The following is an 18,509-nucleotide window of genomic DNA, read 5'->3' as shown; positions in this document are numbered from 1 at the left end:
TGGGACATATTAGATGAGAGAATATTGAGGATATTGATCCCTAGACCTACGAGGAGGCTATTATGAGTATAGATTTCGGGAAGTGGCAAGAAGCTATGAATTCTGAGATGAATTCTATGTACTCCAATAAGGTTTAGAACTTAGTTGATGCACCCGAGGGTATTATACTCATCGGTTACAAGTAGATCTTCAAGAAGAAGATTAGAGTAGATGGAAAGGTAGAGACCTATAAAGCAAGGCTAGTGGCTAAGGGGCATCGTCAAAGGCAAGGTGTTGACTATGATGAAACCTTCTCACCCGTAGCTATGCTAAAATCCATCCGAATTATATTAGCTACTATAGCACACTATGATTATGAGATCTAGCAAATGGACGTAAAAACTGTGTTCCTCAATGACAACCTCGAGGAGGAGGTATATATGATACAGCCTGAGGGATTCATATCCAAGGACTGTCCAAATAAGGTGTGTAGGTTGTTTAGATCCATTTATGGACTAAAGTAAACTTTTTAAAGTTGGAACATAAGATTTAATGAAGCAATCAGATCTTATGACTTCGTTAAGAACGAAGATGAGCTTTGTGTGTACATGAAGGTAAGTGGGAGTACTATCACCTTCTTGGTGTTATATGTGGATAACATCCTGATTATTAGGAATGATGTAGAAATGCTATCGATGGTAAAGGCTTGGTTATCTAGACATTTCTCCATGAAGGATGTAGGGGAAGCATCCTATATCTTGGGGATTCGGATCTATAGAGATAGATCTAAGATGATGCTTAGCTTATCGCAGTCCAAGTTTGGCATAGAAAATTCCAAAAGAGGTATCGTATCGATGAGACATGGGATATCACTTTCTAGAAGTATATCCCCAAAGACTCTAGAAGAAAGAGCAAACATGGATAGGATACCCTATGCCTTAGCGATAGGATCTATCACATATATCATACTCTGTACCAGGCCTAATATAGCACATGCTTTGAGTATCATGACCAAGTATCAAGTAGAACTAGGTTTGGAGTACTAGAAAGAAGTAAAGTATATCCTTAAGTACTTAAGAAAGACTAAGAATCCTTTACTAGTATATGGAGGTAGTAGCCTCAAGGTTGAAGGCTACATGGACTGGTGTTTCTAGTCCGATGTCGATGATGGCAAGTCGAATTCGGGATATGTGTATACCCTAAATGGACGAGTAATGTGCTGGAAGAGTTCCAAGCAAGATACTACTGCTAACTCAACCATAGAGGTGGAGTACATTGCTACAACAGAGGTAGCAAAGAAGGTAGTCTAGATGAAGAATTTATCATAAATCTAGGAGTCATGCCGAGTAGCGAGTCGATTATCTTATATTGTGATAACAACGGGACGATTACTCAAGTGAAGGAACCCAGGTCTCATCAAAAGTCTAAGCATATTTTGAGAAGGTTCTACCTAATCAGAGAGATCATAACCCAAGGAGATGTAGCATTGGAAAAAGTTCTATTCGAAGATAACATCGCAAATCCACTGACAAAGCTATTGTCTCATATTGTCTTTGAGCATCACAGGGTCTGATGGGAATCAGACATATAGGTGATTAGCTTTAGGTCAAGTGGGAGATTGTTAATCATAGGTGTCCTACAAGCCAATGATGTGAGTGATGGCACGTGTGTCCTACAAGTCTTTTTGCTTATTACTATTATCAGATATTTTATCACTTTATATTGCTTGTTGCTTGAATATATTATGATGTCCATGGATCTATTCAATGAGAATCGATTCGTGATGAGATCATGATAATGAGACCGATTCACCTTTAAACACAAATCCTAAATAATCCTGATCATAGGTTACATGAGAAGGACATCGAGATAATTGGACAGAATAGTGTGCTATATACCCATTTATATGATCGATGCAGCTAGTCTCATAGCTGCTCGTGTGGACACACTAGGGAGTGGTACCAACCTTACGAGGACTATTGAGTGTCAATAGAGGATTATCCACTCTCTGTGTCATGAGAGAAATATCTCATGTATTCTTGCTCAAACAAATCCTTGGCCAGGATTCTTCAGATTGAGAGAGAAAGAGTTCTCCGGAAAAATCCGATTAGAGTGAGACTCGAATAGAAATCGTATGTGTCTAATAGCACCACAACCAGTATACAGTCTTTGGGATATTAGATGGATGAAAGACTATAGGTATATGGTAATTAAGGACAGACGGGTCCAATAGATTGGATTCCCTTATATCATCTGGGGACTACGGCATAGTGGCCTAGTACATCCATAGTCAATGAGTCGAGTGAAATATTATGGAGATAATAATTCATTGAGCCAGAAGGAGTTTTGACAAGTATGACTCATGACCAGTTCGATATTGGGCCTAGAGGGTCACATATATATAGTAAGTATTGCAATGAGTAGAGGTTCGGATATGTGATATCTATTGAAGCCTCTATCTTATTGGATATTCAATAAGCCTCTGAATTATTGGATCCTATAGATGAGATCTAATAAGAGCCACTAAGAGATTATTGGATAGAGATCCACCAATCTAAGAGGCTTAGGTAGTTGGATGGAGATCCAATACCCAATAAGGTATGATCCATTAGGGTTAAGTTGACATGGGACCTCTATAAATAGGAGGGAACCAATAGTTCATAGGCTAGAGCCTCTTTAGGTTGCCTCTCCTATTCTCCTCCCCTTTTCCTCCTCAAATAGCAGGTTTAGAGTTTTGAGGAGCATCATCGCAATCCTGCTATGTGAATCACCGCTAGAGATGAGGACACTTGACCTCCTTTACCCTCTCCTAGATATCTGTAGGGATTCAGGAATATACGACTTTCCTAGGTAACACAATCTTTCATATATGCAGTTTTAAGTTTCGTAGTTTTTGCATACCAATCTTCGCACGATGACGAACACATCTTTGAAAAATTATGAATTTTATTTTTTAATGCTCTCCCACTGTGCATGTGATGTCGCCCCTAGATTTCCCAATAGTATCATCTGGGGACTACGACATAGTAGCCTAGTACATCCGCAGGCGTTGCGACGAGTAGAGGTTCAAATATAAGATATCTACTAGAGCCCCTATCTTATTGGATATCCAATAAGCCCCTGAATTATTGGATTCTATGGATGAGATCCAATAAGAGCTAATAAGATATTATTAGGTAGAGACCCACTAATTTAATAGGCTTGGGTAGTTGGATGGAGATTCAATACCCAATGTGGCAAGATTCATTAGGGTTAAGTTGACAGGGAGCCTCTATAAATAGGAGGGAATCAAGGACCTATAGGCTAGAGGTTCTTTTTGGCTACCTCCTATTCTTCTCTCTCATTCTCCTACTCATACTGCAGCCCCTATTTGGGGCATGTGGACAGCAAGAAGGGGCAGGCCCTTCTTGATTGCGTGGTGCACGTGAGGAAGAGTTTTGGGCAGCAATTTGAAGAGTATCTTCGCAGCCCCTACCATGTGGGTTACCACTAGAGAGGATGACAGTTGACCTCCTTCATCCTCTCCTACAGATCTATAGGTTTTCAAGGATATACAATCTCACTAGGTAATTCTCTTACATGCAGTTTTTTGGTTTCACGAGTTTTTGCACACCAACTCTTGCATGATGATTAAACCTTCTTTTCTATGGGAATTCTGGGATTTGTTTTTTTGTTCTTCCGCCACATATGTGATGTCATCCCAAATTTCCTAACACAATATTGTTATTTTCAAGAGCAGCACTAAGAGAGGGGGGGGGGGTGAATTAGTGCAACGGAAAACTTTCACTATTTCAAAAAACTTATTTTGATTGAAACCAATTCCAACGAGAATGGTTTCAATTTAATCCGTTTCGGAAGGAACTTAAACTTGAAACCTTTCGTGAAAGTGCAAGAGAAGACTAAGGTGATTTGCAACAATGTAAATTACATAAATGAAAAGCGTTAGTTTCTTAAAGTCTTTGTACGATTAAAGCCGATTTTGGAAGATGTTTACATGAAAGCGTATGTAGACATAGTTAAAGTACAGTAAGGAGGAGAGGCAGTTTGATTGAAACTTTCACTATTAGTGCAATGGAAAACTTTCACTATTTCAAAAAACTTATTTTGATGAAACCAATTCCAACGAGAATGGTTTCAATTCAATCTGTTTCGGAAGGAACTTAAAGTTGAAACCTTTCGTGAAAGGAAGACTAAGGTGATTTGCAACAATGTAAATTACACAAATGAAAAGCGTTAGTTTCGTAAAGTCTTCGTACGATTAAAGCCAATCTTGGAAGATGTTTACATGAAAGCGTATGTAGACATAGTTAAAGTACAGTAAGGAGGAGAGGCAGTTTGCTATAAAAGAAAGTTACTCAAAGTAAATGCAAATCGAGTTTTAGAGTTGTTCGGTCAACGTGACCTACATCCACTTTCGGCTTCCTCCTCCGACGAGGTCACCGGCATCCACTAGAGGCCTTCATTCAATAGGTGAAGGCCAACCACCTTTTACAGCTTTTCTCCTTTTGCCAGGTTTAGGAGACAACCCTTACAAGTTTCACTCCTCTCTTGAATGATCTCAACACTTAGAAAAAGAGGAGGAGAACTCTAGCACTTTTATAACTCTTTGACACTTCAAAGACTCAAGAATGTATCAAGTTTTCATGCCCTTTCATGCAGAAAAGGGTAGGGTTTTTATAGGTCCTAATGGCTTCAAAAATAGAGCAAAAAAGTATCTAATCCCGAATTTCCAGGGTCCTAGCGGTACCACCGCCATTACTGGGCAGTACTACTACCTGACACTTGACACTGGGTGGTACCACCAAAATATATCAAGTTTTTATAGGCTATTACTGGGCAGTACCATCGCCCAAAATTCTTGGGAGACCGAGTCTCCCAAGCGGTGTCACTACTAGCCGAAAATTCTAGGTCCTGGTTGGGCCTTGAATCCGACCCAAACTAGCCCAACTTAGGGCCCAGTTAGCCCCTAATTAAGTTAGTGGGATTACCTCCCAAACCTAACTTAATCTTTGCTCTAACTACGACAATTAAGATATGATTACTGCACTTCATGTTCCGGTGCATCAATTGCTCTTCCAGCGAGCTTCCGGCATTCTTCCGGCGAACATCCAATGAACTCTCGACAATGCTCTAGTAGACCCCCGGCAAGCTCCTAGACTTTGCGATGATCTTCTTGGCGAGTTCCAACAAGCTTCTATGGCAAGCTCCTAGACTTCTTGGTTGGTTCCCGCAGAACTTCTGACGAACATCCGGACTTCCGTCGAACTCTCGAACTCCCAACGTGATCTCGATCTTGACTCCGGCACAACACTTGCTTTATGTCTTACTGCCATTGTAGTTAATCCTACATACATTTCTCAATATATAGATTAGATCAAACAAATTATAATTGACTTCATCATCAAAATTCGAGATTCAACAATCTCTTCCTTTTTTATGATAATAATCAATTGATGACGGAGTTAACCTTAACTCCCCCTATCTATATGCCATACTTGAGAAAAGACATTCTTGAATTTATGGCCTTTGAATTCAAGAGATATATTGATAAGTTAAGTTCATTTAAACTTATCAATACACACATCATGATTTCTATCATGATATAATATTTTCAAAATGATGTCAAGGCATGACATCCATTTTCAAGTGACAAGATATCAATTCATCATTCTGTGCCAAGATATCAATTTGTAAAATTGCAAGTAAAGCTCTAGATTTCTTATCATAATGTAGAAAAGTTAACATGCAAACATTTCTAGTGTAAAATTTGCATGCATTTTATCATCAATTTACCACGTTTTAGTATTATTTCTCCCCCTTTGTCATCAACAAAAAGGAGAATAATTCAAAAATGCAAGTGTGGTAAAAATTCATGTCACATTTCAAATTTTAAAAAAATTCATACCAATCATATTTCAAGCATTCATGGCATGGTATCATTCAAAATTTCTCAATCTAGAGTTATAAACATTTAAAGTGATAGATTCCATCAAAAATTATTTCTCCCTCTTTGCCTTAAAAACTTTGCATGTAGAGAGGAAGTCCATTAAGAACCAACTTTGTGAAATGATTTGAATTAAATCAAAAATGATAAAAGAGTTTCATTTAATCATGCTTTAATTTTCATAATGATCAAAATATTCATGTGAAATCAAATCATTCTTGCAAGTGTTTATCTCAAAAAAAAGAATCATAAAAATTCTTCCTTCATTAAGAAAGAATTCATGTGAAAGAATAAAAGAAATTCCGAGAATTAATCTTCATAATGAGAGGAGTATCACATCAAAACCATTTCTCAATAAAAACTCACAAGAGATAAATCCGAGAGATGCATTTGTCAATGACTTTCATGAATCGAACATATAAATACTTCATGCATTTATAGAATATTTTGTCATAGCTTTTCATCACTACTTGCATCATGATAACATGCTCATATCATAGAAACTTTTAGCATAAAGGCACAAAATTTCCAATATCAAAGTAAACATGTTATTGAAGCATACAACCTTATCATCATGTAAAATTCACATCATAAAATTATCAGCATAGAATTTAAGTGAGTTATCAAAGAATCAGGAAAGTCCGAAAACGAAATTTAACAAATTCATACATTTGGACAAGTTAACATTCCTAACTCCGCTCATCAAATAATACATCAAGTCATAGATACCAATATATCAAGGACTTTATCCATTCAAAAGAATATCAAGTCTACTTCTTAGAGTGATATATTCATTAAAATAAGCTTAGAATTTAACCATCAAGGTAGTTAGCATAGAATTTTACTATCAAAGTAGCATAAAAGCACAGCATTGCGATCATAAAGTGAGTAGCATTTTAAGTTTACAATATTAAGGTGAACAATATAGTATTACAACATAACAAGGAGAAATTGTGTCCACTTTTCCTAAATATATACACAGCTTATTCAGGTGGTGGAAAGTTAAAATGTCTAAACAAGGTATCAAACTGTTGGTGAATCTACTACAGCTCAGTTAAGATTTGATCTTAGCGTTGTTCAAGTTGATCTTGTCATTATTCAAAATGATCCATCCGAATCCCTATGTCTTTAATAGATGAAAGAGGTGCTTGCTCTACTAGAGGTGATTCCTCAAAAGGACCAGTTAGAGGAGATTGATTACCCCTAAATATTGGTGTTTTCGGTTCTGGTTCAAGTTGGAGGGGATCGGTCCTTCTAGATAGTCTAATCCACATACTATTTTTGAATGTATATCTCATCCGTCGAAGTAGATTTTTATTTATGATACTAAATCTATCTAGTTTTATAACTTCTTCGTCGGGTGGAATGGCAATATCGTAGGCATTGAGTATTCTTGTGATTAAGCCACCATATGGAAGTATCATGTTCTTTTTTGATATTTCAATCATGTTTTGTTGGATTAGGTAACCAAAACAATTGTTATATCCCTTCATGATCCAATACATGGTACCTAGTTCCATTTGGCTTACTTTATCATGATGATATTATTTTGGAAGAATGATACTAATCAAGATGTGATGAAGTATTTTGGTGCTTAAAGGCAGCAAATATTCACAACATTTTGGAAGTATCATTAAGTTAGGATTGCCAAAAATTGTTCCTAAGGCATCAACATAAGTGGTCCCAACTATTTCATCATCCCATTGTCCTCTAAAATAACAACCTCTTTCTTTTATCGGGATTCCTATGATGTCATAAATTGATATATCCATAATAGATATATGATGTCTTAATAGATAGGTAGATACCCTTTCTTCTTCATCTACATGTAGATTGTTGTAAAATAATCTAACAAGTCTAGGGTAGATAGGTTTACTTATTTGAAGAATTGGAAGAATGTCTAGATTTATAAACCATTGAATATGTTCCAAATCACTTAGTTCATCTAAATCAATATATTTTCCCTTATGAACATGTCTAGATTCTATGGAAGCAAATTTTAGGACATGTTGATTAGAATCGAAAAGTAGGGAGTCATAATTTTCTTCTAATCTCCTCTTCCTTTTGTCCCTAGAGGATCTTCTAGAAGCCATGAGTCTAAACACATAAATGATACCAAGAACTATACATAAGAGACAAGATCTATTTATAAATTGAGAGAAGAGGTTTGAGAATTACCCTTGCAGTAATCTTCTTGAAAGGTTGAGGTTGATCCTTGAATTTGAAGAAGAGGAGGGTTTTCTTGAGTTTCTAGAGGAGGATTAAGGAGAATGAGGGGTGGAGAGGTGTTTAGAGGTGTTAGGAGAAATGTAGGAGGGCTTGGGGTTGGTTCTACCGCCAGCCCTAAGTGTCTTTTTATAGGGCAGAGGTTGCGGGCGGTGCTACCGCCTGTCACCCGAGACAACTAGCGGTACTACCGTCAGTTGGGTGGTGCCACCACCCGCAGGCAATGAGCACTGCTCACAAGGTTATATGGGACTAATGTGGGTGATTTCAATTTGAAGGAAGTTTTTGTTTGTGAAGCACACAACCTTATTTTTATCGTCATGTAAAAATTCACATCATAAGAGGAGAAGATTCGTACGTTCATGATTGATCACATAAAATGCATGCCATATCCAAATATTATATAGAACTCATATGTTTACAATAAGTTCATGGTTCATCATATAAAATTTATATGCTAGCATCGTAAAACTCGTATGAAAAAATGCATATAGCTCATTGCGCACACTATAAGATCATAATTCATGTGAGTGATCCAAAGAAGGTCCAAACACAGATTCATGATCTTGTTAGATAAAATTTGATCTGGAAAGAAAAAAAAATTAAGGAATGTATCCGATAAATTAAGGAATTCATGCATAAGGGTCCCGGTTGTAGTGTCCCGGTTTCTTGCATTTGTAGTAAATTATTTGATCTTTCTTGGGTTCAAATTTATTTTTAGTGTCATTTTTAAATTTATTTCTTTTGATGATTTTTTTGAATTTCCTTGTTAAAAGTGTCAAGTTATCATCAAAGTCCTCATCACTTGAGTTTTCTTTCAAGTGGTCTTTTTGTGTTCTAAGTGCTATATCCTTCTTGTTCTTTCGAAGGGTGTCCTCAAGTTCTTCATGAGCTTTGCATGTCATTTCATAGGTCATTAGTGACCCAATTAATTCTTCAAGTGAAAAATTATTTAAATCTTTGGCCTCTTGAATGACCGTGACTTTAGGGTCCCAACTCTTTGGAAGGGATCTTAAAACTTTATTAACGAGTTCAAAATCTGAGAAACCTATACCAAGTCCTTTTAGACTATTGACAACATCCGTAAATCGGGTGTACATGTCTCCAATGGTCTCACTTGGTTTCATTCGAAATAACTCATAAGAATGAACTAAAAGATTAATTTTTGACTCCTTCACTCTACTAGTGCCTTCATGAGTCACTTCGAGTATATGCCAAATATCAAAACCCGTTTCATAAATCAACACTCGATTAAACTTGTTTTTATCTAATACACAAAACAAGGCATTCATAGCCTTAGCATTTAAAGTGAAAGTCTTCTTCTTCAACTCATTCCAATCGTTCATTGTAAGAGAAGACTTTTGAAAACTATTTTCGACAACATTCCAAAGCTCAAAATCCATTGAAATTAGGAAGATCCTCATTCTAGTCTTCCAATATGCGTAATCCATCCCATTGAACATGGGCGGATGTGTAATTGAATGACCCTCTTTGTTGCTAGTAAATGTCATCTCTTTTGGGTTTAAAACCAACTTAGAGTGAACTGAGCTCTGATACCAATTGTTAGGATCAAGAGCGGCACTAAGAGGGGGGAGGGGGGTGAATTAGTCCAACGAAAAACTGTTGCTATTTCAAAAAACTTATTTTGATTGAAATCGATTCCAATGAGAATGGTTTCAATTCAATCCATTTTGGAAGGAACTTAAACTTGAAACCTTTCGTGAAAGTGCAAGAGAAGACTAAGGTGATTTGCAGCAATGTAAATTACATAAATAAAAAAGCATCGATTTCATAAAGTCTTCATATGATTAAAGCCAATCTCAGAAGATATTTACGTGAAAGCGTATGTAGACGTAGTTAAAGCACAGTAAGGAGGAGAGGCAGTTTGCTATAAAAGAAACTTGCTCAAAGTAAATGCAAACCGAGTTTTAGATTGGTTCGGTCAATGTGACCTAGATCTACTTTCGGCTTCCTCCTTCGACGAGGTCATCGGCTTCCACTAGAGACCTTCCTTCAATAAGCGAAGGCCAACCACCTTTTACAGCTTTTCTCCTTTTGCCGGGTTTAGGAGATAACCCTTACAAGTTTCACTCCTCTCTTGAATGATCTCAATACTTAAAAAGGAGGAGAACTCTAACACTTTTACAACTCTTTAACACATCAAAGACTCAAGAATGTATCAAGTTTTCATGCCCTTTCATGCAGAAAAGGGTGGGATTTTTATAGGCCTCAATGGCTTCAAAAATGAAGCCAAAAAGTGTCTAATCCCGGATTTCTGGGGTTCTAGCGGTACCACTGCCATTACTGGGTAGTACTACCACCTGAAACCTGACACTAGGCGGTACTACTGCTCAGTCTGGATAGTACTACCGCTTGACAGAGCTCTGAGACCGAGCTCTAGTGGTACTACCGCCTAATAGGGCCGGTACCACCACCCAGAATTCCTAGGAGATCGAGTCTCCCAAGCGGTGCCACCGTCGACCCTAGCGGTGCCACCGTTAGTCAAAAATTCTAGGTCCTAGTTGGACCTTGAATCCGGCCCAAACCAGCCCAACTTAAGGCCCGGTTGGCCCATAATTAAGTTAGTAGGATTACCTCCTAAACCTAATTTAATCTCTGCTTTAACTATGATAATTAAGACATGATTACTGCACTTTATGTTCCGATGCGTCAATTGCTCTTTCGGCGAGCTTTCGACGTACTTCCAGCGAACATCCGATGAACTCTCGGCAAGCTCCTGGACTTTGCGATGATCTTCTTGGCGAGTTCCAACGAGCTTTTATGGCAAGCTCCTAGACTTCTCGGTTAGTTCCCGCAGAACTTCTGACGAACATCCGGACTTCCGTCGAACTCTCGAACTCCTAACATGATCTCAATCTTGACTCTGGCACAACACCTTCTTTATGTCTTACTATCATCGTAGTTAATCCTACGCACTTTTCTCAACATATAGATTAGATCAAACAAATTATAATTGACTTCATCATCAAAATCTGAGATTCAACAAATATCGAGCTAGTCATGAGTCATATCTATCAGAACTCTTTCTGGCTTAATGAATTATTATCTCCATAATAATTCACTCGACTCATCGACTACGGATGTACTAGGCCACTACGTCGTAGTCCTAAATGATACATGGGAATCCAATCCTTTTGTTCTATCTATCCTCAATTATCGTATATCTATAGTCCCTCATCCATCTAATACCCTAGAGACTGTATACCGAGTATGGTATTGTCAGGCCTATATAGTTTCTGCTCAAGCCTCGCTCTAATCAGATTCTCCCGAAGAACTCTTTCTCTCTTAATTCGAATGACCCTGTCTAGGAATTTGTTTGAGTAAGAACACATGAGATATTTCTCTCATGATATTGAAAGCGAATGATCCTCTATCAACACTCAATAACCCTCGTAAGGTTGACTACCACTCTCGATGATTGGCTGTGCTAGATTTAGAACCTCCAAACCTATAAGTATGGTATCAAAGAGTGGAGTACTCATATAAGACATCCTTGGTGTCTCAAGTCTAAGGATCAGATACACCACTGGGACGACGAAAATATTGTCTGACAATAAGGCATCATCAACCATCCAACATTATGTGAGCGGATCAATTGGTAAACTCATTTTCCAATGAGCACCTACAATGTATCCCTAGTGTCCCCACACGAGCAGCTATGAAACCAGCTACATCTATTATATAGATGGGAATATAGCACATCAGTCTATCTGGTTATCTCGATGTCCCTCTCGAGTAATATATGACCGGTATTATTTAGGATCTGTATTTAAAAGTGAATCATTCTCATTATTGTGATCTCATCATGATTCGATTCTCATTGCATAGATCCATGGACATCATAATATATTCATGCAATACACAATATAAAGTGATAAAATATCAAATAATAATAATAAATAAAAAGACTGCGTGTCAAGCCACATGTGTCATCACTCACATTATTAGCTTGCAGGACACCTATGACTAGCAGGGTAAAGGTTCATTTTAGCCCTGTGATTTTAGTCATAGATCACTTAAGCCCTTATGATTTACTTATGTCTAAAATAACTCTCTACATTTTTAAAAACGTAATATATAAGTCCTCCCATTAAGTTTGAATTAATAGATGTTAGAGTTTGCTTACATAGTATGTTGACTCATAATAAACTATTAATATAATGATATATAATTTAAGTTTAAAAAAAAGTTCATTTTAGTCCTGTGATTTTGGTCATAGACCATATAAGTCCTTATGGTTTTGTTTGTGTCTAAAATAATCCTTATATTTTTAAAAAATATAATATATATATAAGTCCCTCTTGTCGAGTTTAAGTTGATAGTCGTTAGAGTCTACTTACGTGGAATGCTGACTCATAATAAATTATTAATATAATGATATTTATAATCTAAGTAAAAACAAAGGTCTATCTTATCGAGGAAGAGGAAGCGACGGAGGCCATAGTAGTGGACAAAGCCAAAGAGGTAGAGGTAGAAGAGACTCGAGATAGAGGTGAGGGAGAGCTAGACTGCCACATTATAGGTGTGACGGGTGGGGTTGTTGGAGAGAATAAAGTGTGATACGTGGGGATGAAGACACCCAAGAGGAGGAAGAGGGACCAAGAGACCATTGCATGCTTAGCATCGGATTGATCAACGCACATCCACTTGAAGCAGGACCAGAAGCTCCAGAGCTTGTCGTCAACATGGGAGAGGCTACGTGCGTACGACGCCCTACTAGACAATAGCGGCTCGATGTGGTCGCTTCTACAATGACGCCTCCCGCCATTGATTATGGTCTCAATTTTTTTAATTTAAATTATATGTGTTATTATATTAATGGTTTATTATGAGTCAACATGCGATGTAGGCCGACTCTAACATCTGTTAACTCAGACTTGACAAAAGGGGCTTATATGCTTTATTTTTTTAAATGTAGGGATTATTCTAGACACGAGCAAAACTATAAAGGTTTAAATAGTTCATGATCAAAATCACAAGAGCTAAAATAGATTATTTTAAAACTTAAATTATATGTACCATTATATTAATAGTTTATTATAAGTTAGCATGACACTCAAGAAGACTATAACGTTTATAACGTTTATTAACTCAGGCCTAATGGAAATGATATATATATTATATTTTTTAAAATATATGAATTACTTTAGATAATCCATAAATAATCCATAGTCAAAACGTTATAAAACTAAAATAAATTTTAATCCTATATATAATATATCTTATCTAAATATATAAAATCACACAATAACACTCGTATGTAACGATAGCACATGACTTGTTGGCCCATTCTACACATGAATTTGCTGAGTTAATTTTATTAACTTTATGTTTTCCTCTAATTTTCATTGTTGGTGATCAGAACCGAATTAGAATATGCAGGTGGGCAATATGCGACACAATTAAAGTAAGTTTTATAATATTCTGCTAATTAGTCTGAGAGTATGGATCTTTTTCTGTTCTCCGTTGGAGCTATCCTTTGTTTCGAAGAAAAGAAGACTTAATATAAGTCGTTAAATCTTATCACCCTCCTGCCTACACACATCCACATGATATATAAACCATTATCATGGCAGAGTCCTTTCTATATAATCATATTTAGGCCACATTATTTCTTTTGTTACAAAAAAGTTGTTTACGTTGTAATCGTTTTCTCTAATTAATAGTTTCAATATTAAGTACTTTCTCTTGCCAACGTGGAACAAGTAGATACGTAAAGATATGGTCATTCAAATGAAGCGTTGCATGATTATTTTCGTAGCTCCTAAATTTATTCATTATCACTTATCTCCAATTGTTATATTATTTAGCCTTTGAAACTAGTGAATCATTTTTTATTAATCGAAAGGCGATCTTTGTAAGTCGGATCAAGTATTTTGTTTTCATTTTTAAAATTTTCTTTTCTTTTTTATTTCAATTGCAATGTTATCAAATAGGGATTTACCATCAAAATATATTCCTATTCATATTAAAAAATTAAGAACATTTTAGTAGTTTGTAAGGACAGAACAGTATATTTTCATTTCAAAGACAAGTGGACCTAGTCACAAGGTTCTTCTAAATCTGGTGAAAATGTTTAAACGACCATAGGTTCACTGCATGAAACCTTTCAGATTGTAGTGAACTCGAGGAGTTGCATCCATTACAAATTCCACTCCAGAACCTTTATGATGAGCATTCTACAGAAGCCATTGTGTGCATTGGTAATAATATTTCTCGAAAAAGACAATACCACATGTTTTCAGAGAAAGAAGGGAATTGCACCTATGCAATTAGAAAGGGCAACACGGTTAACATGAAGGACTCGTAGGTGAAAGTTGCAGACCCTGAATACTTGGGGTCCTTTTCCTTGAACTTTTCTGTCAGCCCCTGTAACACAGCCAGTTGTTAATGAATATGAAAAGAAAAAGGGTAACAGAGGAGTAAACCCAGGTATACAAAAGCATCTAGTAAATTACATTACCTTGACTGTGAGGCAGCACCTGCGTTCAAATAGAAACATAAACAAGTTTAGGAGTCCATATTTTGCGTAATGCCAGATCCCATTGTATTAAGTTCATCTAATACTTACTCGATGAAGTTGTCGTATTCAATAGCTTTGCTTTTGCCTCCGGATTTGTCAAACTTGGTCACAAGCAAGTCCAGGACTGCTGGGGAAACAGAAAAACCAAGGCTCCGAAGAGCCTCACGAAGCTCCATAGTGTCAATTTTTCCACTCCGATCACGATCAAACGCTTCAAAGATAGCCTGGAAAGCAATCAGCAATACATGTTGTTTATTGAGAATAAAGTAGTAAAGAAAAAAACAATGTTGACAGCAGTAGGTCTGTCTTTCTATACCCTCCAGTTTTGAAGGCTGTAGAAAACTGAGGTGAACTCTTTTGGTCCTGCAAACAAAGTATTCAAGGGTTCAGATAATCTGATTTGAGACACTCACTATATGACAGTGAAAAAAGGAGTCAACCACAAGCTATATATAAAATAGACATAATTTGAGAAAGCAAAAAATAACAGTAAGAGAATAAAGAGACACGTTGAGTTTTCCATATTTTAGGACCTGCAATACATATAAGACACTAGGCCTTCTTGACACACCCTCTGATCTGATGTATCCAAGGTTCAAGTCCAGCCAAACTGAAGATTTGATTACGTCTTAGGTTGAATCCAACGGTTAGGTTAGAAGTTAAATTTTTTTTCTGGGAGTTTAGATGCACTTTTGTTATTAATGTTATTGTAGTTTTGATGCTTTTTATGTCTTATCTTGAGTGACATTGATGCTAAGAGGTCCAATTTAGAGATAGCATGGTCTAAAATAGCATTTTGTTATTCAAACTAGCATCTAGAGAAGTCTCTTTATATGGGATTTTATGGGATGACAAATTTTCAAAAAAGAAAAATATTTTCCCTCTTTCTTTTATTTTTTCAGGGATCCTACTTAGAGCTGATCAACTATCATCTGATTATTAGAGGGGCTAGATGAAAGAGGAGTCACTGACTCAATGTCTATGACTTGAAATGATATTTTCCTAGGTAAGTTTGAAAATTTGATCTTTCTCCCATTTGCAATCATGTTTGCGTTCATTCCAACCCGTCCTTTTTTAACTAATTTATTTTTTGACAAACACAATATATGGAGGTCCTTGGGGCTTGGGTAGCACAAGAAGAAGACATCTTCCGTTATCGTTCTAGAAGGCAAGTATTACTATACAGATCTTGTGAGAAAAAGGAGATTCATCTCAGAAGGGCCATCAAGGAAGAAACATTATCTACCATATGAAACATTGTTCTCATGAATCCCTAACTCTACAAGATATAGGATCCCTGTGCTTGTATAACCTTTCTATCAAGAAACTGGAACCATATAAATTGCAGTGACTAGGTTATTCACTAGTAAAATGAAATAGCAAGTAAATGAATTAGAGACATGGAGGAATTACAAGTTCAAAATGACATTTGATTATTAAAAAAATTACAAAGAAAAATTCTCTTATTAAAAGAAATGAATGCATCTACTTAAAGACACACGAAAAGACATCTAAATATATGTAATCTTTGACTGCTTCGATAACTCATTAAATAATACAAATTTGACTTACCCAGGAATAATTAGAAAGCTATTATTTTTGTATTTCTTTTCCTTATCACTACTTTATAAGGAGAAGAGGTGTTGATTTGACAATGGCAACAGGCTCATGTACAAGGAAGGTAAAAACATCAAGCATCAACCATTTCTCATTTATTAAAGAGAAGAAAGCATCATATTTTCTTTAGAAAGTTGTAAATCCACTTTTTGATCACATGCAACACCCATTTTAAGTTCAATAACCAGACAAGCACTTCCAATAAATCAAGTTAATAGAATAAAAACTCTATTTAGTATGAACAATTATTTAAGCTTCACTCATCTTCTACATATGCAGCAAGAATGTCCGTGGATGGATGTTCTAAAATTCAGTAGCTCCAAGTACAAAGGGATTGGATATAATTAGACACTTTGAATTTTGGAATACTGAATTGAAGAGAGGCTCAAGGATGACAATCTACAAAAAAAATGTTTTAAGAATGAATCATTATTATTTATTACAGGATGCACATGAAAGGGTACTTACTTTGAAGATTGTCCTATTTTCCTCCGCAATTGAGGAGGTATGCTTTTGCAGCATTAGAGGAGATTAGTGCAAGAAGAAAATGTTTTCTTTAGTGAGCTGCACACCAACCCAAAGCTGTGGCAACATTCAAAAATCTCAACTAATCTCCTCACCAATATTATTCGGCTTTTTTTTTTTTCAACTGATAAATCCACTAAAATTAAGAACCAAAATATTTAGAAATACTAGGAGACAAATGAGAGTATGTTAGCGCAACCAACTCCACTATATCGGTCCTTTTGGCACTCGTAACACGAAAGCCCTAACGTTACTGTCCATCACCAACATGTTCTATTTAATTAGAGATTAATTCCAATAAAATAAAATGCTGGCGTAGGGTAGCACTCAACAGGCTAACTATACTACCATGCGCCACCTAGGGTTTAGATCATGTCGATTTGGGGAGGAATAATTGCAATACTTTCAAGCATAAAACCCTAGAACGATGGCAAGAGGAAGAACTGACCAATCTTACGGACGTTAGAGGAGGTGAAGAGGTACATGAGGAGATGGACGGTCCTCAGGCTGAAGCTCTGGTTGTAGGACGACAGCGCCTGTTGCAGCTCCTTGTCATCGATAAACCCGCTGCCGTCGCGATCTGCCGCCTGGAAGCACGCCACGACGTTCGGGTCCGTCCCCGGCGGGAACGCCGACGGCATCAGCGCCACAAACGGGCTGCCACCATACGCACCTGAAGGAGGAGGCGGCGGCGCCGACGAAGCCGGAGGAGGCTGGCCGTAGTACCCGGGTTGTCCGTAGCCTCCGTAACCGTGAGTCTTCCCTTCCTTTGGGGGCTTCTCGCCCGCCGGCGGCGCCGACGGCGCGTAGGGCGGGGCGGAGACGTAGGGCGACGGCGGTGCCGCGCCGTAAGGCGGAGGGACGCCGTAAGGGTTTCCCGGGGGAGCACCGTAGTGGGGGTAACCGGAGCCCGGAGGATAGCCTGACATTTGGACTCGGACGATGGAAGGAGGGCAGGGAAGGAGGAAGAGCCGTTCGGTAACGCAACGCAGATCGAAGTTGACATTAATCAATGTGATGTATGATATATAGACAATCTAAGCCAGTAGTTTTCGTGAACAACGCAAACTACGCCGCTAAGCAAACGATTAGTTTGACCGACTGATCAAATGGACACGCTGTGATGAGCGGGTATGGAATGAGCGTCACATCAGATGCCACGTCACGACATCGCAGACCGGATAGGTGGGAAATTTACGGGTGAATGTTGTGGAAGAGGGCGCGTTAGAATCAACGCGTAGCGATCGACACGGAGCGAGGCGGACGACGCGTGGGAAGCTTGCGCAAGTAATGTCGTGGTGGCAACACGGTCCGCAGACATAATGCAACTAGGTAGGTAGTATTGAGTATAGTATTTGAGATGGGCTCCGATCTTAGGCGAGATGGATGGTGGCCGTCTCTTTCTTCTTCCCTAATCTATTATCCCTTCAGTCTTCTATGTGCATCGGTCTTCCTTTGAAGGACCAAGGGCCCTCTCGCGATCTCGTTAAAACGAAGGGGGTACCTCCTTATGCATAAGGCCCATTTGAAAAGGATAAAGAAGGGGTGTTGGAAGTTAGGAGTCTCTGCCAAAGGAGACATAATTGGAGGCCTAAAAATTGAACGGACTTCTGCCACCAACAAGGGGAGGGAGGCCTTCCCGTGAGCGTTGATGGAATGATGCTGAGAAAGAAG

General features: G+C 37.7%; 1 protein-coding gene across 1 annotated transcript; it reads right to left on the bottom strand.

The window, feature by feature from the left end:
- Positions 1-14,284: 14,284 nt before the first annotated feature.
- Positions 14,285-17,925, bottom strand: LOC135678055 (calcium-binding protein CBP-like). Its single transcript, XM_065190371.1, has 5 exons — positions 17,284-17,925; positions 15,010-15,056; positions 14,742-14,917; positions 14,634-14,652; positions 14,285-14,539 (listed from the first exon to the last, which is right to left on the bottom strand). The coding sequence occupies exons 1-5, from the start codon at positions 17,762-17,764 to the stop codon at positions 14,435-14,437; spliced, it is 828 nt and encodes a 275-aa protein (XP_065046443.1). The 5' UTR covers positions 17,765-17,925; the 3' UTR covers positions 14,285-14,434.
- Positions 17,926-18,509: the final 584 nt, after the last annotated feature.

This window comes from Musa acuminata, chromosome BXJ1-1 (genome assembly GCF_036884655.1).
Source record: "Musa acuminata AAA Group cultivar baxijiao chromosome BXJ1-1, Cavendish_Baxijiao_AAA, whole genome shotgun sequence".
Taxonomy (NCBI): Eukaryota; Viridiplantae; Streptophyta; class Magnoliopsida; order Zingiberales; family Musaceae; genus Musa; species Musa acuminata.
This window is presented reverse-complemented; position numbering and strand designations above follow the sequence as displayed.

Coding starts and splice junctions, on each gene's coding strand:
- LOC135678055 (XM_065190371.1), bottom strand. CDS start 17,764: ATGTCAGGCTATCCTCCGGGCTCCGGTTACCCCCACTACGGTGCTCCC. Junction 15,057..17,283: donor CTCTAACGTCCGTAAGATTG/GTCAGTTCTTCC, acceptor CTTTGTTTGCAG/GACCAAAAGAGTTCACCTCA. Junction 14,918..15,009: donor ACAGCCTTCAAAACTGGAGG/GTATAGAAAGAC, acceptor ATTGCTTTCCAG/GCTATCTTTGAAGCGTTTGA.